This window comes from Myotis daubentonii, chromosome 4, assembly GCF_963259705.1.
Source record: "Myotis daubentonii chromosome 4, mMyoDau2.1, whole genome shotgun sequence".
In the NCBI taxonomy this organism is placed as follows: Eukaryota; Metazoa; Chordata; class Mammalia; order Chiroptera; family Vespertilionidae; genus Myotis; species Myotis daubentonii.
The window spans coordinates 115,822,040-115,846,906 of NC_081843.1; the positions used below are offsets into that span (position 1 = coordinate 115,822,040).

General features: G+C 53.1%; 2 protein-coding genes across 5 annotated transcripts in view; one reads left to right on the plus strand and one right to left on the minus strand.

Annotated features, from left to right (window-relative positions):
* MTREX (Mtr4 exosome RNA helicase) overlaps window positions 1-11,877 on the plus strand; it is a 52,439-nt gene extending 40,562 nt beyond the window's left edge. For 2 of the 3 annotated variants that reach the window (XM_059695030.1, XM_059695032.1), the window contains 5 exons: window positions 2,260-2,365; window positions 3,611-3,667; window positions 4,831-4,993; window positions 10,375-10,479; window positions 11,620-11,877. In XM_059695030.1, coding sequence (XP_059551013.1) covers window positions 2,260-2,365; window positions 3,611-3,667; window positions 4,831-4,993; window positions 10,375-10,479; window positions 11,620-11,672 — 484 coding nt within the window. In that variant the 3' untranslated portion in view covers window positions 11,673-11,877. The remainder of the gene's footprint in view (window positions 1-2,259; window positions 2,366-3,610; window positions 3,668-4,830; window positions 4,994-10,374; window positions 10,480-11,619) is intronic. The other variant, XM_059695031.1, reaches the window with a different exon arrangement.
* The window catches only part of PLPP1 (phospholipid phosphatase 1), a 39,935-nt gene continuing 26,882 nt past the window's right edge, over window positions 11,815-24,867 (minus strand). The window contains exons 2-6 of one of the 2 annotated variants that reach the window (XM_059695034.1): window positions 19,499-19,650; window positions 15,154-15,437; window positions 14,437-14,494; window positions 12,631-12,807; window positions 11,815-12,161 (exon numbers count right to left, since the gene is read on the minus strand). In XM_059695034.1, coding sequence (XP_059551017.1) covers window positions 12,036-12,161; window positions 12,631-12,807; window positions 14,437-14,494; window positions 15,154-15,437; window positions 19,499-19,650 — 797 coding nt within the window. In that variant the 3' untranslated portion in view covers window positions 11,815-12,035. The remainder of the gene's footprint in view (window positions 12,162-12,630; window positions 12,808-14,436; window positions 14,495-15,153; window positions 15,438-19,498; window positions 19,651-24,867) is intronic. The other variant, XM_059695033.1, reaches the window with a different exon arrangement.

Sequence of the window (24,867 nt, forward strand, 5' to 3'; positions counted from 1 at the left end):
ATAATATCGTAGGCCACGGCTTACAAATGGCTGTCAGAAACACCGCCAACAAACAAAAGCAACAAAACAAAACAATAAAAGAACAAATGGCCGTAAAGTAAATGGCTTGACACCACAGCAGTCCTGTCATTCTCTCTGCTGGCGGCTGAGCCTGGCTTCCTGGTCCCAGGCGAGTGCTGTCAGCCTGAGGTAGATGGTGCTGTGGCCACAGTCACGCCCCGTCGTCTTAGTCCACACGAGACCCTTTGAAACAGCTTTCTCTGTACTTGGGGCCTCAGGGACGAGGCCAGAGGACTGCGGCCGTGGCTGTGGTGTCAGCCATTGCTAGTAGGGACGGCTCCTGTTCCTGTGGGTCTGGTTCCGATTCTGCAGGAGCTGGTGGAGGCTGGAGAGGGACAGTCCTCGGCCACCATGGGCCAGAGTGCCCAGACCCAGTGAGGGGTCATCCCCAAATAATGTCCTGTCAGACTCTCACTCCAGCATTTGAGGTGCAGTCTCTTGACTTTTCAATGTTCACACACCGATTCAGTCAGGTTTTAGTCACCGTGTGAGCAAATAAAAACACATTTCTTCAAATTATATTTGCCCACAGGCTCCTACTTTCACTTCAACCTGTGATGCAGTTCAGCTTTCCTACTTGGTAGTTAAAGAAACTAGGCACCATCGGTGAATAATTCACCCAGGGTAACTAGTCACAGCACTGCCACCAGCTCACCTGCCAGCATGAACGTTACCGAAATCATTTCTTTGTCGAGTTATATAGGACTTGATCCTGTAGACATTCATCTCTGCGGCGTCTGCAGCTGTGGATTGGTCTTGGAAGAATGGCATTGATCTTATTTTAAAATGGAAAGTTTAAAGTCATTTCCTTTCCCGCTTCTCCCTCTGGTCTCTGCTTTGTGGAATAAATCCCAGCCACTAAAAGCAAAAACTGGGAGGCATCCTCGACTCCTTCCCCCTCCGTCTCCTCACATCCTCCCAGGCTGTCCTCAGCCTCCTGCGGGAGTCGGGTCTGCATGAGCCCTCCTGTGTACCCCCCCCACACACACACACACACCTCTGCAGTCCGTCCTTCACCCTCTCCCGGTATTCTTTCCGGAGCACACCCTTCTGTGCCCCTCTTCTCTGGGTAACAGTCTCTTGGGGACTCTCTGTGGCTTTTAGAATAAACTCCCTAATTCAGTGTGTTCTTCCCCTTCACTCTCTAGCCTGCCTGTGGCCGCGTCTCTCACTCCATCTGTCGCTTAGCATGGCCTTTCTTGTGCTCCCCCTCATGTCCTGCTGATTCTGTGTATTTTCCCCAAGACCTGAACCTTGCTCTGAAGTTCTCTGATCTGAGAATGTCAATGTTTTTAACGTAATCACCTGTAAAGCTCTTAGGTCACTGTCCTGTGATTACCTTTCTTGTCTCCTCCTGCATTAAAGTAATCTTGACCTCTCAGGTTACCATTAGGAACCTAAGTTTAGTTTTTAACTTCATGTATATATAGGATAGACTAGAGGCCCGATGCATGAAATCCGTGCAGCCCCGGCTTCGTTCGGTCGACTTGCATATTACGTTTTTATTATTATACTAGAGGCCCGTTGCAGGAAGATTCCCGCAAGAATAGGGCTTCCTGCGGCCGGAGCGAAGCAGAGAAGGGAGCAGAGCCCACTGAGGGCTCCTTCCTCCGCCGCTTTGCCCCCTCCCTTCTGCAGCGCTTGGCTTCCTTCTATGCTGTCTTCAGTCTTCGCTCTGCTACATATGCAAATTAATTGCCATCTTTGTTGGGTTAATTTGCATACTCATCCTGATGGGCTGGTGGGTGTAGCAGAGTGACACCAATTTGCATGTTTGTCTTTTATTAGTGTAGGTAGATTTATATAGTTTTATTGACTTTAGAGAGGAAAGGAGAGATAGGAACAATTAAAAAGATGGTTGGACTCAGATAATAATCGGCTGGTGATGACCTCTTCCTGGTTACTGAGAGTTAAGGGACGGTTCTTTAACTCAGGGAATATGTGCAGCTTGGTATTTGCTAGAACGGGGTCTTTGTCTGAAACGCCCACTCTATTATTTGTATATTGGTAATATAATGACCTGCCGGGTCCTTAAGTAAATCTTGGTCACTCCTCATTGATTACTCCTTTGGTCAAATAGCACATGTTGTTAAAGGTTCCATTTAAGGGTGTGTGTGTGTGTGTGTGTGTGTGTGTGTGTGCCTGTGTGTGTGTGTGTGCCTGTCCTAATGCTGGTGCTTTTCTCTCCCGCGGGCGCAGTGCCGACGAGCTCCTGCTCACCGAGATGATGTTCAACGGCCTGTTCAACGACCTGTCCGCGGAGCAGGCCACCGCCCTGCTGAGCTGCTTCGTGTTCCAAGAGAATGTGAGTTCCTCCCTGGCACAGCTGCCCTCATCCCCGCCTGTCACTTGGCTGCAGTGCTGTTACGGGCTGTTCAGTTATAAAAGAATTCCTCCCCATTGACATGTTATGGGTAATGTGAGATAGAAGTCAGTACAACTTTAACCCAAGTATAGTAAGAATTAGATGCATGTTATCAGAAAGGAGAGTGAACTGGGATTTTATTTTTGGATGATCGTTAATCAGATACCAAGTTTTAAATTTGTTCCATAACCTGACGCCTTGTTGAAGGTCTGGCCTAGAAGACAGCCCTAGAATGAAAAAGATGAGTGAAAGTAAAATTTGGCAAAACTAGTAAAAATGAAAGGGCCATCTTGGGTTACTGTCCCTCCTCCCAGTGCGGGGGTCGCTGGGAAGCCACTCCCCGTCCTGTTCCTGCCGGCGGAGTTGCCTGGGCCGGGTGCAGGGCTGGCCCACGCTTCACCGCTGGGTCCGCACCTAGTTGTCCACGGAACCACCTGCACTTCACCCCAAAACCAATGTGACCTGTTTTATTTAAGAAGGTCACGTGCATGTTTCACATTTCAGATTTAAACTTTGTTGTGGTGAAATGGACAGAATCAGACTTGCCTTCTGAGCAAAACTTAATGCTGCTGCCTGCTTTTGGAGGCCCTTCACCCGCACACCCAGCCTCACTGTGAGTGGGTTGTGTCAGACACGCTGCTTCTCAGTCTGCCATGGTCTAAGTGGCTCCTCACTCAGGAGGCAGGTCAGAGCCGGGACCAGGTGAGGAGGCAGCGCCCAGAGCACAGGTCCTGCTCCCGGCCCTCGCTGGGCACCTGGAAGTGAGGTCACAGGAGGAGGCACTTCCTGGGAAACACTGTCTTGTTGCTCCTGGGCTCAGCTTTCTCGCTGTTTCTAAGGTGGCTGGTTGTGAAGAGCACTGTCGGTTTTCTCTGAGCAGATGGAGGTTGCAGTGCAGGGTGTGTTTCAAAATCAAACTACAATGAAACAGCTCAGCTAATTTGGATGTAACTGAACTGCGTGTGTTCGCAGTATCTGCTCTTCCTCGGCTCCATCCCGGGCCCAGGAGTGGCTCGTTGGCGCTCTGCGCCTTCCGGGGGTGAGGGTGAGGGTGAGGGTGAGGGGGCATTTTTGCTTTCATAACCTGAGTTGATTAGGAAATACAGGTCCGCAGGACGTGACGGCGTCAGAGCGTTGTTTGAGTGGCTGTAGGTTCTCACAGCTGACCCTCCTTTTCTTTCCCAGTCCAGTGAGATGCCCAAGCTCACCGAGCAGTTGGCGGGGCCCCTTCGCCAGATGCAGGTAGGACTCTGAACCGCCCGTTTACGAGTAGTAGGTTGTAAACAGCTGCTCTGACACATGTCATTCTGGGGTGAGGCTGTCACGTGCTGTTATCTCATCACTTAATGCTACTTACAGCATAGCACGTCACTTGTGGTTTTTACTTTATAATTAAACAGTCTTTTTCAAAAGTTAGTAAATTGCACAGGTGGCTGTGAGTGCAGATTAACAGTCACCCTGCAGATGCTACAGCAGCAGGTCCATGTCTGTCTCGTTTTCCTCGAGGCTAAGAACGCCATCTTGATGGATTAGGGTTAGTTAGCTTTATCTTTTAGTTTACTTTTCTATTCTAGTTTACAACAAAGTTTTAAAGTCTGTTTTATCCTAAGAAATTATTTATCTCTGGCTTCTCAAAGTCACAGTAACTTCGAGTAATGAATTTGTGTCCGTTACTGTTTTCTTGGGAAGAATTGATTTTTGTCCGCCTCTCAGTGTCTTACAGAAGATAGGGAAGGACGAACTGTGAGACGTTGCAAGGGAGGGATGAAAAGTGCAGCAGAGAAAAGGGCCCCTGGTGGAGCAGGCAGCAGCCCTCCCTGCTCCTGCCAGAGCCCAGGCGCTTCTGTAGCGGCAGGTGCTTTTCACCTTCTGATTACCAAGGATAAAAGAGCGAATCTCAAGTTCTCATTATGGGCAAGGAAAATCTTCAGATTTACATTTTTTTGACGCTTTATTGGGGGGAAAAGCATTATTTTGCCATATGATGTGTTTCTCTAAATCTGTTTTATTACTGTTTTTGTTTTGTTAATGAAACAAGTAGAGATTGGTTAAGTGCTACTCTTGTATAATTTTCATGAATAGTTTCTGGGTTGTTTTTTATTTTTTATAAGAATTTATTTGAGTCAACTGATGATGTGCCGGTATATTGGGGAGCAAAATCTCAAATGCTCCAGCAGTTGCTGGTTTTTTTTTTTTGGTGAAAACCATGATCTTGATATATTACTTCACCGTAATGGGGAAACGTTGCTGTCTGTTCACTTGACAATGGAAAAGGCACCAGTGTATCCAACGTGCAGGCATGTGCTGGGTAAGAAGAGGGGACCTGGTGGAACGCTGGCGTCGGAGATGAAGAGGTGAGGTGGGAGGTCACAAGTCAATTGTACGTGTATCTTTTATCTTCAAAGGAATGTGCTAAACGAATTGCAAAAGTTTCAGCAGAAGCCAAACTGGAAATTGATGAGGAAACGTACCTGAGCTCATTCAAACCTCACTTAATGGATGTGGTGCACACCTGGGCCACGGGGGCGACATTCGCCCACATCTGCAAAATGACAGATGTCTTTGAAGGTATGGGTCAGTGTTGATGCAGACACTGCTTTCTGATGGAGCGCGCATTGTTTGTTTTTAATAAGAGAAAGTTTACTTAGAAAGTCCGAGGGAGAAGGAATGGGCTCAGGAAACAGGTGACAAAGGCAACAGAGGGGCCTTGGACCTCAGGAGAGAGAAGGGAAAAGGCGACGCCCTGGGGGAAGCGGGGAGGGGGGGGGGGCAGAGCGCCTGGGCCTGCGCTGTCCCCTGTCCTCAGGGCCTGTGAGGACGGCTCTTCGGGGCGGTCCCTGGGCCGGACCTCCATAGACGCTGCATCAGCTCCCAGCTGTGTCCTCTCAGGATGCGGTCTCTGCTGATTGGTCGGTGCCAGGGGCTCATCAGTCAGTGCAGCTGGTCCTGAGGTCAGCTGCGGCGGCACTTGTCTGGTTTGGCTGCTTTTTCTGGGCCTGGAGCCGAGAGACAACTGAGACCTAGATGTATTTGATGCCGTGAGAACCTCCTTGTCCTGGGAGCTTACTGCTGCTGGGCTCCTCTCCGGCCCCCTGTTCATTCCCCCTCTGAGGTCGTCTAACCTGTGTGACTAGCAACCTGCCGGGTGACATTGTCTGCCGGGGTCCAACCCCAGCAGGTCCAGGGGTCCCCAAAGGTGTGGACGGAGTCGGCGAAGAAGGAATGACACGGAGACAGCGTTCAGTTGATCAGCAGCCTAGCCAGGATCTCCAGCCAAGTTCTGGTCTTGATCTCCAGAGAGGCTCTGCTCCAGATCTCCAGCCAGGTTCAGTCACCAGATTCTAGTCAGGTTCTCTTGCCATGTTCTATAGTCAGGTTCAGTCCAGAATCTATTGCCATGTTCTCTCCTAGGCTCTGTCTCTAGGCTCCGAGGCGAGTCCCTGTCCAGGATCCTCCGGCATGCTCTCGCCAGCGAAGTTCTGTCTCTAGAGAACGTTCTGTGTAGGTTCTGTGCCTAGGCTCTGTCTCTCTTGGTCCTGTCTTCTGAATTCTGTCTTCCAAGCCCTGTGTCCTAAGTTCTGTCTTCTGAATTCTGTCTCATGAGTTCTGTCTTGTTGATTCTGTTCTCAGTTCTGAGTGTTTCTGTCTTGTTACAACTGTATTTATACCAGTTGATTCAATCCTATCAATCTCTATTACAAAGGTTAGGGCGTTTCTTATCTCCATTCCAGGGAGAAAAGATTATGTAGTTTAAGCATGATTGTTCGTAGTTAAAGGGATTAATTACCCGCCTGGCACTTAGTTGAGGGGTTTTATTCCCTCCCTAACTTCAGGGGAAAATCCCTACCTGGGGAAACAACCTTTCTCAGAGACCTTGGTTAAAACACATAGTGCCAAGAAGGTGAGCAAACATATTAAGAACAGTATGCCATATATGCCAGGTCCCTTGAAACAGCAAGCATGGACCGGCTCCCGGCAATTGTCGTAATGAAACATTAATTTTTGGTGATAATGTGGAATCTCCTGCCTACGCAGGAAGACAGTGCTCTCCACACACCCTGTGGTGTGATAGGCATCGTCCGCTCGCTCAGGTGCTTAGGAAACTGCATAATGTGTCATCTCTGCCTAAGTCACTGCATGTGCTTGTGATGAACAGGCGATCCTGGGAGGTCAAATTCCTGCACTCAGCCCCTCAGCCTGGCCTGTGCCCTCTCGCAGTCGGGAGCCCTCGCTCCTTACTGCCCGTCTGCACACTGCTCCTTAACCACTCGGCCTGCTGCTCCTTGAGCCTGGCTTCTGGCTGAGCCCTGACCACCAGGGGGCAGCTCCTGCACTGAGTGTCTGCCCCCGATGGTCACTGCGCCTCATAGTGACGGGTCCTTCTGCCGTTCAGTCGATTTGCATATTAGCCTTTTATTATATAGGATGTGCTCCTCCAAGAAGTCAGACACGGTGACTTAACAATCGTGGCTCGTAAAGGAGAGGAGGCTTTGTTTGTTTTAAGAAAAATTCTGGGTTCACAGGGCTGTAAAATGTGTCTGTTCTTGTATGTAAATGGAAAAGTTCTCACAGTCGGGAAGACACGCCTGGACCTGCTGAGGCTGAGGCCAGAGTAGCCCTGTGAGTCGGCCTTTCCACAGCACGCAGCCTCCCGCCGCCTCCCGCCCTTGCCCTTCCTGGAGCCGTTCCCCGTCACCGTTGGCTTGAGGATCTCAGTTTGAAGTTTGGTCTAATGTCAGTACAGTTTTCTTTTTCTGGTCTGGGTACCACTATAGCAACTCAAATTTTTCTAAAATTGGAGTAGACTATATATTAACTCTTAAAACAAAATGGCTAATTAAACAGGAACAAAAAGCTGAAGACCTTGATTTACTTAGGATAGTATTTCCTTTTTGGAACACAGTGCCCCCCTCCTCCCCGTTTACCAGGTTGTTATTCGTTCTCCCGTTGCAGAACAGCCCTTCGCTCCTCGTCTTGTCGTCGCCCATCTTTATATAGTTGGAAAACCACAGTAATCTGAGCACTCGCCATAGCACAGCGCGCCTTGGAACTTTTTAATGTGCTGCGCTCAAACCATATTTATTTGTTTCTAATTAGATTCTTAATTTTCTTTTTATGTGAAAAGAAAAGGTTTTGATCATTTCAAGTGCTGGGGTCCAACCCCAGCAGGTCCAGGGGTCCCCAAAGGTGTGGACGGAGTCGGCGAAGAAGGAATGACACGGAGACAGCATTCAGTTGATCAGCAGCCTAGCCAGGATCTCTAGCCAGGATCTCCAGCCAAGTTCTGGTCTGGATCTCCAGCGAAGTTCTGGTTAGGATCTCCAGCCAGGTTCTGTGTCCATGTTCTCTTGCTAGGTTCTCCAGCCAGGTTCTCCAGGTTCTCCAGCCAGGTTCGGTTGCCAGGTTCTGTTGCCATGTTCTATCCAGGTTCTGTAGCCAGGTTCTGTCTCTAGGATCTTCAGCCAGGTTCTCTTGCTAGGTTCTGTCGCCAGTTTCTGTCCAGGATCTTTTGCCATGTTCTCTCCAGCGAAGTTCTTCTGTCTCTAGGTTCTGTGTAGGTTCTGTGTCTAGGTTCTGTCTCTTGTTGTCTTGTTACATCTGTATTTATACCAGTTGATTCCAATCCTATCAATCTCTATTCCAAAGGTTAGGGCGTTTCTTATCTCCATTCCAGGGAGTAAAAATTATGTAGCTTAAGCATGATTGTTCGTAGTTAAAGTGATTAATTACCCGCCTGGCACTTAGTTAAGGGGTTTTATTCCCTCCCTAACTTCAGGGGAAAATCCCTACCTGGGGAAACAACCTTTCTCAGAGAGGTGACCTTGGTTAAATAAAACACATAGTGCCAAGAAGGTGAGCAAACATATTAAGAACAGTATGCCATATATGCCAGGTCCCTTGAAACAGCAAGGATGGACCGGCTCCCGGCATTCAAGAAGTAGTATTTTTTAGGCATTAGCTGGGTTAAATCGTAATGATTAACCATGTGTTTGAGGGATGTCTGTGTACTGGGGTTCATTTGAGGAATTTTGAAGACTTCATATAAATGATGATTTCTTCTTATCACCCTGAAACAATTGATAGGCTGTAGGTGTTTCTTATTTCCATCGAACTCGATGTGAACAGCACTCTAGAAAGTGTAGAGGCTAAAGCCTGTGGTTTGCTGGCTGACCCATGGAGTGGCTCCATTGCAGCTGAGGCAGCGCCTGTCACTGTCCATTTCTGTCTGTAAAAGCCACTGTTGCACCCACCGAGCATGAAGGACTCGCTCTGCACTGGCACTGCCATGGGGACCATTACTTGAAACTGCTGCCCTCCGGCCCCATGTGCTCCACACCCGCCCACCACACTCTTCTCAGATGCCTTTCATCTGGCGTGGTGTCCCTGAGGCCAGGTGCCCCTGAGTCATGAGGGACTTTCCACTGGACTTGTTTTTAGAAATACTTTGCTAAAAATAACAGTGACTTTTATTAATATGTATCATCTCTGTGTTTAAATTGGGCACAGTTGGTACTAAATGACTTAGGAATGAGACCTGGCACGCACTCATTTGATGAGTTACTGAGCCCCAGTGTGAACAGCAGAGCCTCCTGCAGAAAGGGTCGGCCCACGCCCGCGCCTGCGGTCACTGCAGGAACGCACATTCGTGATGCTGACCTCAGGGCAGACCGTTAGAACCCGGTGGGTAGGAGGCAGGGCGGGCCCTGCGCGGCACTCGGGATGCCGGAAAGCTGGAGGCGCGATGCTGCTGGGAAGGCGTGTGCCTTTCCTTCCTCGGTGAGAAGGGTGGTTTGTTCCAGAACAGCTGCCTTCAGGCACGTCACCCACATGTCCGTGGGGTGAAAATGTAGATTGTGGTGCCTCATCCACCAGGACGGTGTCAGCTGGAAAGAGGATGTGCGGCTGGAATGCAATGGGATGAACTTGGGGTCACATTGAGGGTGTAAGTGGTGACACAGGCAGCCACAGCAGTGACCGTGTCACAACCCGCGTCCCCCAAAACCACTGCCTTGTCCTTTTCCTCTTGGTCCTGGCGCCTCCGCTCACTCCTCCAGACCAGGCCTCAGCAGGTGACCCTCCTGTTTGAGGGGTGGTGCTGCCCATTGTCTGTCAGGTGACCTCGTGCTGTCGTCGTCTTGTGACCAGTCTCCTGAACTGCATCCTCGTCTCATTGCTCTGGCCCGGGTGTCCTGCAGGGAGGACTGCCTGTGCTGGCACTGGGCTGCTTTGTGCTGCCGTGAGAGAGGTGGCTCTGTGTTTGCCTGGGTCTCGGCTCAGAGGCCGTTCTGCTGGGTGAGTCATCTCTGTGCTGCGGCCACGTGCGGGCGCTGGAAGGGAAAGCCCTCAGCACCGTGCACAGACTCGGTAGACGCTCACAGCCCAGTTCAGGCGTGAGTCACAGCGGCCTCCTCAGAGCTGAGGCTGGATCCCGGCCATGGCTCTCAGCACGCGCCCAGGCCGCCCTGCTGACGGCTGCCCAGGGAGCCTGCACAGCGCAGCTTTGACGCAAGCACTTGTCTCAGGTCGAGTCCCGTGGGAGCGGCTGGTCCTCTGGGTGAGGAGAGCCTGAGGGAAGACGCCAGAGGAATGATAACTGCGCCTTTCAGATGGCAGACCGGACCCCTGCTTAGAATCCGTGCCTCCCTGATGGGATGGTGCCCGGGAGGCCGCCCTCCTCGGGCTCGGCCGCTGCCCACAGCCCTGTCCTTTGCTGGCCTCTGCCCAGAGCTGCTCTCGCCCGCCCCGGGCCAGTGCTGTGGTTCAGGTGCCTGTGCAGGAGCAGGTGTTCACACTTGACGGAGGCCCAGGACTCTGGCCCTTAGCAAGGATGGGAGGGCCCTTCTCTGCACCTTCTCGCCCTGGGCCTGCGTCCCACGCCCTCCGCGTGGCCTCCTCCCCAGGCCGGCCGTGGCTGCCTCCCCCAACAAGTGTGTCCCCTTTCTGTGCAGGCAGCATCATCCGCTGCATGCGGCGCCTGGAAGAGCTGCTGAGGCAGATGTGTCAGGCGGCGAAAGCCATCGGGAACACGGAGCTGGAGAACAAGTTCGCGGAAGGTCAGTGTCCCTCCCACGGCACCTGTCCATCCCGGCTCCCTGGGTGGCCACGAGCGCCCTCTAGTGGCGGTTAAGTAAAGCTTTAGTGTCTGGGTCAAGTTTTTAAGATGATGTATGTTTATGTGCCCCTCCGGTGCCCGCACTAGGGACACGGCAGGGGTGGCCCGGCCTGCCTGGAGCTCCTGTCCCAGCGCGGGAGACAGATAACAAGCCAGCCCTCCACAGACGATGGCCGGGGGGGCGGGGCCCTTCACCCAGGCTTGGTGCACATGAGTGCCGGCAAGAGGCCCGTGTGCTGGAGCCGAGTGGGCGCGGGAGGGGGCGGTGGCGGGAGAGATGAGTGTGTGGCCCGCCCTCGCCTCCTTCAGGATGACCCGCAGGCTTTGCCGTCACGAGTGCTGGGCAGACGGGTTCTCCCAGGCCGTTGGCTGTTGCTTTGCAGGCCCGTCTGTAGAGTAGACGGTGGAAGGACGCGGGGAGTCCAGCTCCAGACAGGACGGCTAGAGCCAGAGGGTGGCGGGGGCCAGGCTTGTCAGTGGTCTCACAGGGTCCGAGCACTGGCCCACGTGGGGCTGAGCAGAGAACCCCACAACCTCTGCTGCCACCTGTGTCCATGACACCTGCAGACTGGCCTGACGCCGTGTGCCCGAGGGGAGACCTAGTCACTCCGGTTTAGGTCTAATCATGGGAACTGGGTAAAAGTAAACTTTATCTTGGTCCTGCCTCAGAAAGAATTTCACGTGGTTATTGAGAACGTAGTGTCTTCAGGTTGAAAATTCATGCTTTTGGGTCATCTAACTTCTTTTGACAGTTTAGTCCTTCCCCAAATAAGGTTTTTGGGATATTTTTAGACACCCCCCACCCCACTCCCACATGCGTGCACGCACACAAGCACACTGGGGTACAGGAGGGTCACACACACACACACACACACACACACACACACACACACTGGGGCACAGGGAAAGTCGCGGCATCAGACCAGGGTGTGGTTTCCAGGTGGCCCCTCCCCGCTGGCTGTGAACTCGCCAGGTCTCATTGAGACGAACAGGGTTGTGTGCTGTCTCTACAGCGGGGGGGTGGGGGGGGGGACATTCTTCATGGCCTCAAAGGCTAAACTGAGCCGTGTTCTCTCCTCAGGCATCACCAAAATCAAGAGAGACATTGTGTTTGCCGCCAGCCTCTACCTGTAGGAGCCACGGGACGTGGGGTGGCCCGTCGGCCTCCCGTCGGGTGGCAGATGACCACATGCACGAGCAGCACTCGGCTCACCCTCCCCCGACAGTTGTCCTCAGACATGAACACACGTCATTGAATCAAGCACCATGGCAGACATTTGTACATAAGCGTTGCGTTTTTAATAAAAATGTACAGGTGAGGCATGTTGAAAGGCTGACATTTCTTCGTGGACTTGGAGCTTGGACAGCCGCCGTGTTGGGGAAGTATGTACACACAGGGAAGTGAGCGTGGGGATAGCAGCAGCGTCCCTCCCGGGCTGTGCACACCGGACGCGCCCTCGTCTCTGGGCAGCACCCTTCTCCTCGGGCCTCGCGCCTTCAGGGCTGATTGTTCCGGAAGTGATTCTCCCCCGAGGCCGTTTCATGCAGGTTTGTGTGAGAAGCCTCCTCCTTTCTTTCCTTAAAAGAATTTCTCTCCTTGAAGAAATCTGATACATACACCACCTACAGGAACAGATTATACTCAGAATAAGGTTAGAAGCCATAGGCAAAGTTTCAACAAGCAGTGTGCAGAACTGACTCTGAAGAGCAGGACACGCATTGTGGGTAGGACTAAGGGCACAGCCATCATGCTACCAGGCATGTCTGTCTGTCCACGGGGTTCATCCTGTGGAGCTGCGTTTTATGTTGGGGGCAAAGAGCCTCACTCTGCTGGCAACTGTTATTCTTCATGTAAATTTGCTTTTTTCCAATTCATTACCAACAAGAAGACGGCTGTAGTCAGAGCCTTTCACAAGGAGCACACGGGGACTCTGGTGTCCATCCGTGGCCACCCTGATGTGACTGGGCAGCCCTGCACTCTGGCCTGGACCCCGGCGGGCATGCGCCCTGCCACCACGGTCTCACAGGACGTCTCTCCACTCAATGAGCACGTGCCATCGCCACGCGGGCGTGCCTGCCGCCTGGTACTCACCACCAGCACGGCCACCAGCGCCCCCTGGACAAGCCCCGTCAGCACGTCGCTCCAGTGGTGCTTGTAGTCGGACACGCGAGAAAGGCCCACGTAGATGGACGTGGCCACGAGGCCGAACTGCAGTGTGGGCCGCAGGAGCCTTGCCCAGTCCGCCCGCATCCTGGCCTGAAGGTAGAGCTAACAGAGAGATCGTGTCAACGTGCAGCTGAAACGACTTCATGTCAGGTGTCCCCTGGCCTCTATAGGGCTGGTGTGTCTCAAATGACCCGCAGACATTAAATATCAGTCATTAAATAGCCGATATTTTTATCACATATGGGATAAGGCTTCAGGCAAGCGTCCTAAAAGTTCACCCTTTTAAGCAGAACAAAACAAACTACTACCCAGCAACTTCTCAGGATTTACTGCCTCCGCAGGCCGCCGCCTCGCCCGTGTCCCAGGGCAGAGGGCGCCTTTGGACTAGGGTTCAGCCCCGCAGTCTGTCCGGGGCTCACACGAAGGCGCGGAGGCCAGCGCTGCTGACAGTGCGTCTTGGGCTGAGCCTCCCCCCGCCAGCCTGTCTAGAGCAAGTCGGCTTAATGCTCAGCAGCTGACACCCGGGGGCTCCACTGCCTCGGCTCACTCACAGGTAAGTGTAGTCACTACCTAGGCCAGAGCCGCTGTAGTTCAGCCCTCACCCCATAGCGGGTTCTCTGCACCCCCTTTCCCACCGAGCCCTGAGCACTCCTCCCGGCCGCCCGCCTGACAGCGCAGCCTCAGGACCCTGACGAGGGAGAAATCTGGGTTTCCTATGAGCGCCTCTTGGCAAATCTGGGCTCATTAAAAGCACGTTTTTGGTCTAATTTCTATCCAGTGAGGACATAAAAGCTCAATAGAAAACTGTGTGGCTGTGCTTATTCAGAACAGACAGGCCTGCTGCTGGGCGCACTGGGCTCCGTTCTCAGCGGCTGGGAGCACCTGGTTCTGCAGATGCACGCCCGGCGGGGGCTCTCAGCTGTGGGCTTAGGTGCTGCTGGCTTTCCAGGCCCCTCCCCGCGATGGAAGGGAGAGGGCAGTGACCCCTCGGGGTGGGCAGCAGGGCGGACGGGCAGGGTTTGACAGGACATCGCCACGACTCCTCGGGGCCTGGGCAGCGCAGGCCCGGGGGTTTGCAGTGAGGGTTTAAGAGGGGAGCAGAGGGATCACCACGAGCTGAGAATGGATGCGGTCCCCACTCCCTGCCAGACCCGAAGGGCTGCGCTAGCTGAGACCTGCCGGCCGGCTGTGCCCACCTGTCCTGAGAGGAGGCGTGAGGTAAAGGACACCTGAGCCTCCCACTAGAGCCGCTCCCTCCAACAGGAAGGGACGCCTCACGTCCTCCACTAGCCTTTACCCAGTCCCTCCCCAGTCTCCTCTGCAAAAGGGGCAGCCAGACAAGGCCACGGGAGCGAGGGGGGAGGGGGGACAGCTGCAAAGCCTGTCCATTCCCCGTCTCTGGTAGGAGAAACCGACCAGTCGGTGTCCAAGCAAATCAAACCACCCCAGAGGCGCACAGCCGTGTCAGGAAGCAGGAACTAGTGGAGAGGAGCCAGCCTTCGGGTCCACCTGGGCATGAGGGACAGTCTGGGCAGCAGCCGTCACGGCCGTGGCAGACGGGCACCCACTCTAAGGAGCTCACGGCACAGCAGGGGGCAGGTGACAGGCGTCAGCTGACAAAAGTGCGTGAGGTGGCCCACGGGAGAGGCCACATGCACTCACACCGCGCACCAGGTGAGGGCGGGGGCTGCAGGGAGAGCCCTGACCTGCGTCACGCAGGCACATACTCACCGCCAGGAACAGCATGCAGTACATGGAGAAGGAGGAGTGGCCCGAGTAGAAGGACAGCCTGGAAGAGAGGAGAGGGCTCATTCTCTCCTGGAGGCCCAGGTGTCCTCCCCGCCCAGGGCGCCCCCTCCCCCTTTAGAACCAGGAGGGGGAGGCAGGACAGGGCAGGGCAGCGCGGGGCGGCTGTGACACTCAGGATGGCCAGGCCCTGGAGCCAGCCCGACAGGCTCGCCACAGCAGCTCTGACGCCTGCGGGCTATTCTCCACCTGCAGTCGGCCCCGCGGCACGCCTCTGGCACGTTCAGAAGTGACTGCTTTTGTAAGACAAGCTCTGAAGTTGAAGACAGCGACAGGTTAGTGTTCTCAGTGGGCACACGTCCAGCCGTGGGCTCCCCCAGGCTGCAGGGCTGCTTCCCCTGCGACAGCCCTGGAGTTGGACGTGTCAGACGCACCCTTTGGCCCGCAGAGCCTAAAGCATTTACTCCCTGGGCGGGAGACAGCCGCTCATCCTGGACTACCAGGGACCTACAGGGTCTGCGCACACCATGACGCGTTGGAGATGAGAGCTGCACTAAGTGCTTTAAATCGAGGACGAGGACAGGAAATGGGGGGGACGAGCGCAGTGAGGAGAACAGAGCCGGCCCTCAACTCGGGGCCGGCCGCTGGCACCCACTCCAAGCCGCGCCGCGCCGTCACGCAGGCCCTCACACGGACACGCACCTGCCCTCCTTCACTTTCTGCGCGTTCCCTCGGCAGACGTAGTTTTCAATGTAACCTTCGCTGCTGCAGTTGATCTTTGACCAATCTGGGTCGCAGACGTCCAGGAAGTGCGGCCGCAGCCTGCCGATGGAGTACTTGGCGATGTCGGTCAGGGACTGGCTGGCAGCTGCGCCGAACAGGAACGTGCCCACGGCCTTGTAAATAGTGGCCACATAGTTATTCCTAACGAAGGAATTCGAGTGCAAGAGGTTACAGTAAACACACAGGGCTTCTCCGAGAACCATCTGAAAAAGAAACAGAAGAACCTGTGAGAGCAGCAAATGGGCACTTTAAACAAAATTAAAAATAGAAAAGAAAGTGGTAAATCACAAATTATTTTAAAAACAACGCTCCTTTCTTTACGCATGCGGAGTCCACTTAGGATAGCTGAGCACAAAAAGGGGGTTGGGTCAATGGCCAAGCCAGAGGAATGTCCGTGCCCTACAGCCTTGCTTCTTGTCTTGTACGGAAATAAACAGTTTGAATAAGCAGACAGTGACGTGGACAAAAACAGTCCGTTCACAGAACACGACCCCCATTGGAGCATCCCTTATAGAAGGCTACCTCTTCGTTCTTCCCAGACACTCCGTACAGCAAAACAGCCATCGCGTTAAAAGGGGGAGAAAAAAAGGTGGATGAGAATTTTAAGGAGTAAAACATCGAAAATACAAGCAGGGACCTAACCCTGAGGGCAGAGGAGGCCGAGGGGGCAGGAGGCCTGGCGCCCTGACGCCCCTTCTCCAGGAAAACCGCCCAGGGCCTCCCACCACCACCGCCTGCAGAGCTGCAGGCCACGCCTCCCAGGCCCCGTGCAGGGGGGACCAACTTGCAGCCATGGAATGAGGTCAGAGGCACAAAAAGGTCTGCAAATACTTGACAAGTTCACAGACTAATACCCTGAGAAATTAAAAAAAACACACACACCAAATGGCAACATAATAAAAATTACATTTGCTAATAAAACAAGCCACACTAGCTGCTTGAGCCCAAAGTAAAGGCCTGAGCGGCCTGCTGCTGGGTCCTGCGGAGCGGCTGAGTCACAGCTTCCTTCAGCCCTGCTGGCTCGCTGCTTCGTCCCACGTAAGGACGGTTCGTCTGCACGAACAGTTTACAGTGCTGACCGCCCCCGGTGCGCGGGCGAGCCCACCACCTCGCGGAAGGAGCTCAGAACCCGGTCCCGACGTTCCCCCTTCCCCAGCCCCCCAGCCCCCCAATCCCTCCTGAGCTGGAACTGACGCTGCCAGGAGCCCTGCCTACAAAAGCAGATGGATGTCCAGCTCCCTAGGAAGCCGGTGCCGCCACGTGGCCTAACACATGACCTCACTGGGCGCTGAATAAACTGAAGGCGCTGCCTCGGGGTAAACGCGTGGAGCCCACAGGAGGCTCCTGGTTGGGGTGCTCGTGGGCAGACCTCGCCTGTCCCGAGACAGGCCCCCGGGCGGTTGGGGGCCCAGCACCGGACAGACCGGCGGCAGGAATGACTCCGGTTTGGCTGTGGAGTTGGTCTTGGGCCGCTCAGAGCAGGTGCCAGTGTGTCAGCCTCAGTTGGGCAGCCAGACCTCACGGCCCAGCTGTCGCCGCGTGAGCGGTCAGCCGCTTTCCCGAAACGAGGCTGGGCTTCCGGAGCCGCCCGTCACGATGAAGGATGAAGGGCCTGGCTCTCGCCCTGGGGACAGGAGCTGCTGGGCTCCGGGCGCCGTGCAGGCTGACCCACAGGCGCACGCGCCGAAGCGTGACTGCGACAGGAGGCGGGACTCGGACGCCGTTCCGATCGAGGGCTCCGGCTCCAGTGAGAAGCGGGCGAGAGGGGGGTGCTGATCGGCTCTTCCAGGTCAACGCGGGTGAGTCTGTGTGACCGGCACGTGGCAGCCATCTTTGTGTTTCGTTTACTCTCTCCTCCTGCCTTGGAGCCACATATGTCCATTCTCAACCCCTGGGGGGGCCACACTCACGAGACCTAATCTGTGGCCTAATTTCAGGGCCGGGGTGACGGTCACGCATTATTCACTCAGACCCGAGAGACAGAACAAACCAAGAACTAAAGAGACGATCAACTAAAGGACTTGTATGCATGCATATAAGCATAACCAATGGACATAAGACACCGGGTGATAGGGGAGGCTAGGGGACTGTCTAGGGCGGGGGGATAAAATGGATACATATGTAATACCCTTTGTAATACTTTAAGCAATAAAAAAAAATAAATAAAAAAAAAATAAATAAAAATAAAAAGTTTGAAAAAAAAAAAAAAAAAAAAAAGAACTAAAGAGACGGGGAGCAGAGAGGACGCTGTTGAAGGTCAGTCTAGTGATGACCTGCTCGGCGTGACCCTGTCCATCTCTACGCTGGCTCTACGTTCGTCTTCGCGCGGGCCCACCTTCCCAGAACAGCACCCAGGACCCCTGGCCTGTTCCACTCCTGCCTCAATACCTCCGAACACCTCGTCCCCTCATCCTGCTGTCTCCCTCAGAAGCCGCAGTCGTGCATCAGCGGGCACAGGGGCCAGCCCTCGCTGCCTCCGTGGGGATGCCGGCCAGCCTGTCACGCCTCCTCACTGAGCGCGCCTACCGCCATCCTCGCGTTTGTGGATTGTTGGCAATCCACATCCGAGGCCTGGGTGAGTCCGAGTCCTAGGTCTAAAAGGCTTTTTAAGGAGATGGTTTACCTTCGACCACGTGGGCCTGCAAGAAGCTGAGCTAATGAATAAACTGCAGTTACTTTACACGAGCACGTGAACCTCCGCCTCGAGCAGCGTCTGTCCCTGCTGATGGGTCTGGGTGGACTGCACGTCACGCACCGTGCGAGGGGCGGGTCGGTGTAGAACCAGCCCTTGGTCTCCTGGCTGTTGTTACTCTCCATGTGAAGACAACGTGCTCACGGGGTGCGGAAACAGTCCAAGCTGCGCGTCACTGACGGGACAGGAGGGCTGGGTGCTGGGCGGCTGGCACCCCGACCCGCAGTGCGGCCGTCCGTCCTCTGCAGCGACTTGGGCAGCTGCACCTGCAGAGCATCTGTTACTGAGCGAAGCCCAGGAAAGTAGACTCCTATCTGCAACCAAGGGCCTCTACACTCTCCGTTTACATAGTAACCTCTCAGGAACAGACTTAACAGAAGGCCCTACTCCAGTGATGGCGAACCTATGACACGTGTCACCTCATTTTTTGGTTGATTTTTTCTTTGTTAAATGGCATTTAAGTATATAAAATGAATATCAAAAATAGAAGGCTTTGTTTTACTATGGTTGCAAAGATCAAAAAATTTCTATATGTGACACGGCACCAGTTAACTTAGGGTTTTTCAAAATGCTGACACGCCGAGCTCAAAAGGTTCGCCAGTGGAAGAATCAGAGGCTTGGCTCTCTTCCCTTCAGTAGTAAAACCCGGCAGAAGGACCTTCGGTTAAAGGGACCACTAGTTCCTAACCCTCGCCCTCCGTCGGAGTCTCCGAGGTCACTGCGAAACCCCCGCGCCAGGACCGGCGGCCGCCGTGGCAGCCAGGACGCCCTGAGGAACGGCACCGCTGCCTCCAGGGACTGTCTCAGGGACACTGAGCAGAGGTCTTCTTGTGTCGATGACGCACCGCCATCGCGAGCGATTCCCCTGCAGAGCTGAGGCCTGTGGTCGTTCCTGAGCAGGACATTCCATTTCAGAATGAAGAAGTGTCTTTATTTTTAATTAATTCCCAAAATGACAAACCTGAGGCTACGATCTTGTCGGCCCATCTCCTGGATGGGACCACGTTTTCTGCTTTTGACTAAAGTCAGTCTTGCTTCTCCAGTTACAAGTCATGAAGCACAAATCCCAGGCTCTCCTCTCTGTGGCCTGAGGCCCCCCCAGAGCAGGCCGGCTCGCCCTCCTCGGTCACTGCTGACCACCCAGAGCGCCAGCGTTCCTCGCCGCTCCTCGTGTGACCTGAAAATCCTCTGAAGTGACCGTGGGTTAAGTGAAGGCACATTAGTTATCAAATTTTCTTTTCCCGAATCAGTAACTAGAAAGTAGGTACAGAACAGTCTACCCAGATTCAGAAGATTATAAAGTAACATCCCACCCCTGTCGAAAGTAGGAACATGATGTAGCATCAGCTCTCGCAGGATTACTGAACGAGAGCCAGAGCTCCAGCAGCCGCTGGCTGAGGCGCAGGAGCTCCTCCGGGACGCGTGGCTCTGCTCTGGTCCCACCGACAGCAAATAACAGCTTCAGGCAAAGGTGAAAGCACACACATCGCTTATGCACTCGTCATTCACAGGTAACACCAACATTAAGCCCACGGACCAAAAGGGAGAATGTGAAGAATGGATGTAACTTACGACGATGACACTGAATGGAATGAGTATTCCCCCCAGTAACGCATAAGGGATGGTGTCTTCCTTGTAAGGGTACTTGATGGACACGTCATTACAGAACAGTCCTCGCTGGAAGGGGGTGTGCCTTGAAGTGAGAATTGCAAAAGGCAATCCGGCTAGCAAAGGGAATAAATGAAAACATCATTAAAAGTGGAACATCAGCACGAAGCAACGGCAACAGTGACCCCAGGGCTGTCAGCACGCGGGAGGGCGCAGCAGTGCAGGCGGGAGAGGAGGTGCAGGCAGGGCCCCCGCGTCTTCCACAGGCAACGCCCTTCCAGGCCTCCTGGCACACTGCCACCCAGAGGGACTCTGCCCTTCCTGCCCAGCACCCCATGGGTGTAGGGGTGCTCCCTTCTCGTGCCCTTGTCATTTCAGCACTATTTTCAAACCCATTTGTCACAGACTTTGCTTTCCACCCAGGTCTAGGCCACACCACACTCAGGCCCGGGCACCGGCCAGGCCACCCAGGGCCTGAGGATGTTACCCCTGGCGCTGGGACTGTCCACAGCGAGGGCACAGCGGCTGCGGAAGGAGCCGAGCTGCAAACCAAGTCTCTAAGGAAAGAGCACGTCAGACACTCTGCTCCCACAGCGCTTCCCTGAGGACGGCCCCGCTCACCGCCGGACGCCTGGCTCCGGCTGACGTGGACTCTAGAAGCCCTTCTCCTCTGCTGCCCCGAGCTCGGCAGACCGATGTACACGGCAGCACACGGACTGGTACCAGCTGGCACTACAGTCACAGTTTAGCAGAAACCCTCGACACGCGGTCTGCCCCAGGGCCCAAGTCGGGAGGGTCCCCCGCAGTGCCGCTCCCGCTAGGCTGACACGCAGGTGTTCACGCACGACCACTCCCAGTTCTCATGAGCCCGAAGGCCACGCCCCTGCTCTCTGCGGAGCACGGCCCCCAGGCAGGTGGGAAGGAGCGGCACGTCCCTATTTCCCGTATCCTCCCTGAACACCGGCGCCAGCGTTCATTTCTCTGGGGAAGCCACTTTGCCGTAGCGTGAACTCGGTAGAGGTCAAGGTGCTCACAAGGTTCCCAAAGCCATATTCTCATAAGAAAAACCTGACTAGAGCTGACTGTGCTGACTGACCCTATGCACCTCCCACTGTCTGCATTCAGGTTCCAACACAAGCACAGCCCTTCCCCAGGCTCAGCCTCCCACCACACCACCCCCGCACGAGCAAGTTTCTTCTGTTTACAGAGATCCACCACGTCTAGAATTCGTTTCACTTGCGAGAACTCTATGCATAACACATTGCATGTTTCTGAACTGCTTTAAATTTTCAAAGAGCACTTCTCTCTTGGAGTAAGATATCTAGTACAGAAATTGAATCCACATCTGATTAGTGCCTAAAACTTGGTAGGTTTTATGTCCTTATTCTCAGAAAAAATTCACATTTATAGGCTCAAATACATTGGAAAATGTTTTTAGCAGGCATATTAAATTGTGTTTTTTTTTCCCCTTTGACCACAGAAACTATGTTAGAAATTATTCTTAGATTTAGAAAAATATTTGTGGGTGTTTTTAGAATAGGAGGAAACAAAATAAAGTCACATACATGTATAACTAGTCCATTTTTAAAAATAGGAATATTCGAGTGGACAAATACCGAGTCGATCCATGGGGCGAGGGATCCCGCTGGACGCGACCGGACACTCGCGGCACCAAGTGAGGGGCATGCGGGCACGCAGTCGGTCTCGCTGCCACCGGCCCGGGCACCGCGCACCTGCTGTCGCCAGGCAGACCTGCCTTTCGCAAAGCTTTCATCTACGTCACGTGGTGCGCGGGGTTCTGTGATGGGAGGGCCAACACGTGGGAGCACGCAGTCGCTCCTGTTTGCTACTGACCAGGGGCCTGCTCTAGCGCACGCGGCGACGTCTGCTTCATCCACTCACCGGCCGACGGACGCTCGGGTTGTCTCCAGTGCTGTCCTTTATGACTAATGACCAGGTGGTGCCCTCGGACAGACGATGGTCACGCATTCGGCTTCCTGAGAAGCTGCCGGCTGCTTTCCGAGTGGCTGCAGCACTGCACCTCCCGCCTTCTGCTCCTCAAGGTGCCACATGGCTGGTGACGTGAGCCCACTGAGAGTCAGGCCCTCTGCACGTGAACTCTCACAGCCCCCCTCCCTCCAGTGCAGCTAGAACACATGGCAGAGAGCACGGGACACGGAAATGCTTCGCTTCCACACACTCCAACCACAGAACCTCACCCACTGCCGGTCATCGCAAGCCCACGTGGGCAGCCCCTCCTCTCCAACAATCCTGCACAGACACTCCGCATCCCAATACGTCACTCAAATACTAACGAGCGTGTAAGGAGGAAGACTGCTGACGGGGTGTCCGGCTAACCGTGGGAACTACACACCCCTCCCCCAGCGATGCCACAGGCTCACCCACCAGGCGGAGACTGACGCCTGCTCCTCTGACTGCAGGACAGTATCCCTGGAGCGGACAGGAAACAGCAGGTGCCCAGGAGAGAGTGGTGTGCACGCCAGAGCCCACAGCAGCCAACCGTGAGGGACACGCGGGCTCAGGGCTAAGAAATTCTGACAGATGCCAGGCCCCTCGAGACCTGTTGCGAGGTCAGGTGCCACGCTCAGTGGCACAGAAACACACTGAGCAGAGAGGGCGATGTCCACTTGTGGGTTCTCAGGGCTCATGTCCCTCTCCCAAAGCCTGCACCGGAAGGGGAGGCCCAGCTGCTGGGAAAGGGCTCTGCTATTTCGCCAGCTGCCTGTGCCACTTGGCTAGCGGCTGTGAGGCGTGTGGGTGGGGCGTGCACGTTCTCCAGCAGGCCTTCTGCAGAGCTCCCTTGTTTATTCTCCCAGATGGAAAATGCTGAGGAGGACAGTCAATTTTGAAAATACATTTCTCAAAAGATGCCAGGAGGACCTAATATACAATCACACTGATAAGATAGCAGAAAGACTATGCTGATGCCTTCTTTCTTTTCCTTCTGCTTATATCTATAATAATAAAAGTATAATATGCTAATTAGACCAGATGTCCTTCCGGACGACCTTCTGGACGAAGCTGGGGCTGCCAGGGAAGCCCGGGTTCCGGGTGCCAGAGGGAAGCCGGTGCTGGCAGCTGGGGAAGGAAAGCCTACTCTTGCACGAATTTCGTACATCAGGCCTCTAGTATGACAATAAAACTCTGCTGACTATTCTATACAGCAGCAATGAACAACTGAAAACCAACATTAAAAGCACAATACCATTTATAATAGTCCAAAACACTGAAATCCTTAGGTATAAACCTCAAAAACCGTGTAGGCTCTGTGTGCTGAAAGTGACAAAACACGGATGAAGTAAGTCAGAGGCCTAGAGGAACACTCGTCGGAAGAGTTAGCAAGGGGAAGGCGTCAGTTCTCTCCAGAGGGACATGACTCTTGCAGAGATCCAGCCAGACTGCTGGCGGACACACCGACTCTAAAGCGTGTGTGGAAAAGCAAGGCAACCAGAGAGCTAAGAGAGTTTTGGAAAAGGGCTCATTCTTTGTACTGTACAGTTCTGTGACTTTCGACAAATTCAGAGTGTCCCAAAAAACGTATACACACTTTGAGCATAAAGTCAGTGTTTACTAACATACTAGAGGCCCGATGCACGAAATTTGTGCAAGGGGCTTGGCCCTTGCAGCCCGACTGCCTCGCGGCCCCACAGCCCCGCCCACTGGTCATTCCGGAAGGTTGTTCCGGAAGGTCGTTCCGCGGTCTGGTTTAATTAGAATATTAGCTTTTTATTATATAGGACAGCTCATTTTCCACATGCATTCCCAGTTATCAGGGTGCAGTTTAGATCACTGTAAAATATTCAGTGTCTCTTCAGGAGTTTTATATGTTGGTCTCTCTCTCACACACACACACACACACACACACACACACACAGTTGGCTATACTATATTATTTTAGGCTAAACATAAGTTTACTAAAAGGCTGTGCTATAGAATAATCAAAACCTAAGAAAAGCAACTACTCACAGGCAATGTAAAATAACCTGGCAAATGCAGAAAGTAAGTTTTCTAGTCCCAAACTAGATCCATTTTAAACTCTAGAAAAAGGATATGCATTGCAATATAGGGGTTTGGGACTTAACTTTCATCACTCTAAAAGTTGCATACAAATTCAAGCTTCTGTCTTTTTCTAGAAATGTGATATTTATGAAAGTGAATGTATAAGGACCTGGGGAGTGAGAAGGTAAACCTACACAAAGCCAGAGGGAAGGGAAACGTTTAGTGTGAAATTAGATCCTTAAAACCCCAAAAGAAACGTTAAGCCAAGAAAACATAAAAATCTATAGTCTTCCCATTGGCCGAGGCCTTCTACATCTGAGGTTACATGTAAACTATGAAAATGAACAGACAAGTCGCTGCGGCCCGCCGGCCGCACATGCAGTCCCTGACACAGCCACATGCTGCTACTTCTTTTAATAGAAACACATTTTCATTAGAAAATCTTTGCAGATCATCGCTCCAATATTGGGAATAAGAACACAAGGATTTACACAAGTCTTTTTCTACTACTTTTTGAAAATTTAGCTGTATTTTTCCTAATTTAAGCTGTTTGATATTTATAATAACTCAAAAATGTTCTTTATACAAAGAAGTAAAAAGCAAGGCACAAACTGAGTTTGCAGTGTGTTCACAATGGAGTGAACACGGACCAGCTGGCCTGGCGGGTGTGGCCATTGGTTGGAGCTTGGTCCTGTGCACAAAAGGTTGAAGGGTCAAAAATTCGATGACCAGGCGCAGCACACACCCAGGACATGGGTTCGGTTCGATCCTGTGTCGGGTGTGTACAGAAGGCAACCAATGGATCTCTCTCTCTCTCTCTCTCTCTCTCTCTCTCTCTCTCTCTCTCGCCTCTTTCTCTCTCTCTCTCAATGAATAAAAACATGTCCTCGGGTGAAGATTTTTAAAAAAACCTGTCCAATTAAAGGAAATACTAGTAATATAAGAATGTTAATAATTTTCTTCAGGTAGCAGAACTAATTAGGGTGATTTCTCCTTCCTTTTTCCTTCATAACAGATTTTCTTAAATTCACTAATAAATATGTATTTTTATAATTTAACATTTTTTAGAAAGAGATGAAATGACTAAAAGTCACTTCCTTATCCTCAAGTAATCATCTCCTCAAGTACAGGGTGGTTCATAGAAAACTCTACCTGGCAACAGCTGCTCACAGCCATGGCTGCAAGCCAAGCCTGCACTGCACCCAGCGGCGACGGCACACCTGCTTTCCTGCGCACGGAGGCCATGCTGCCGGAACAGCAGATGCGCCCAGTTATGGTGGAATTTACCTCTTGGGAAAAAGTATCTCCTTAAA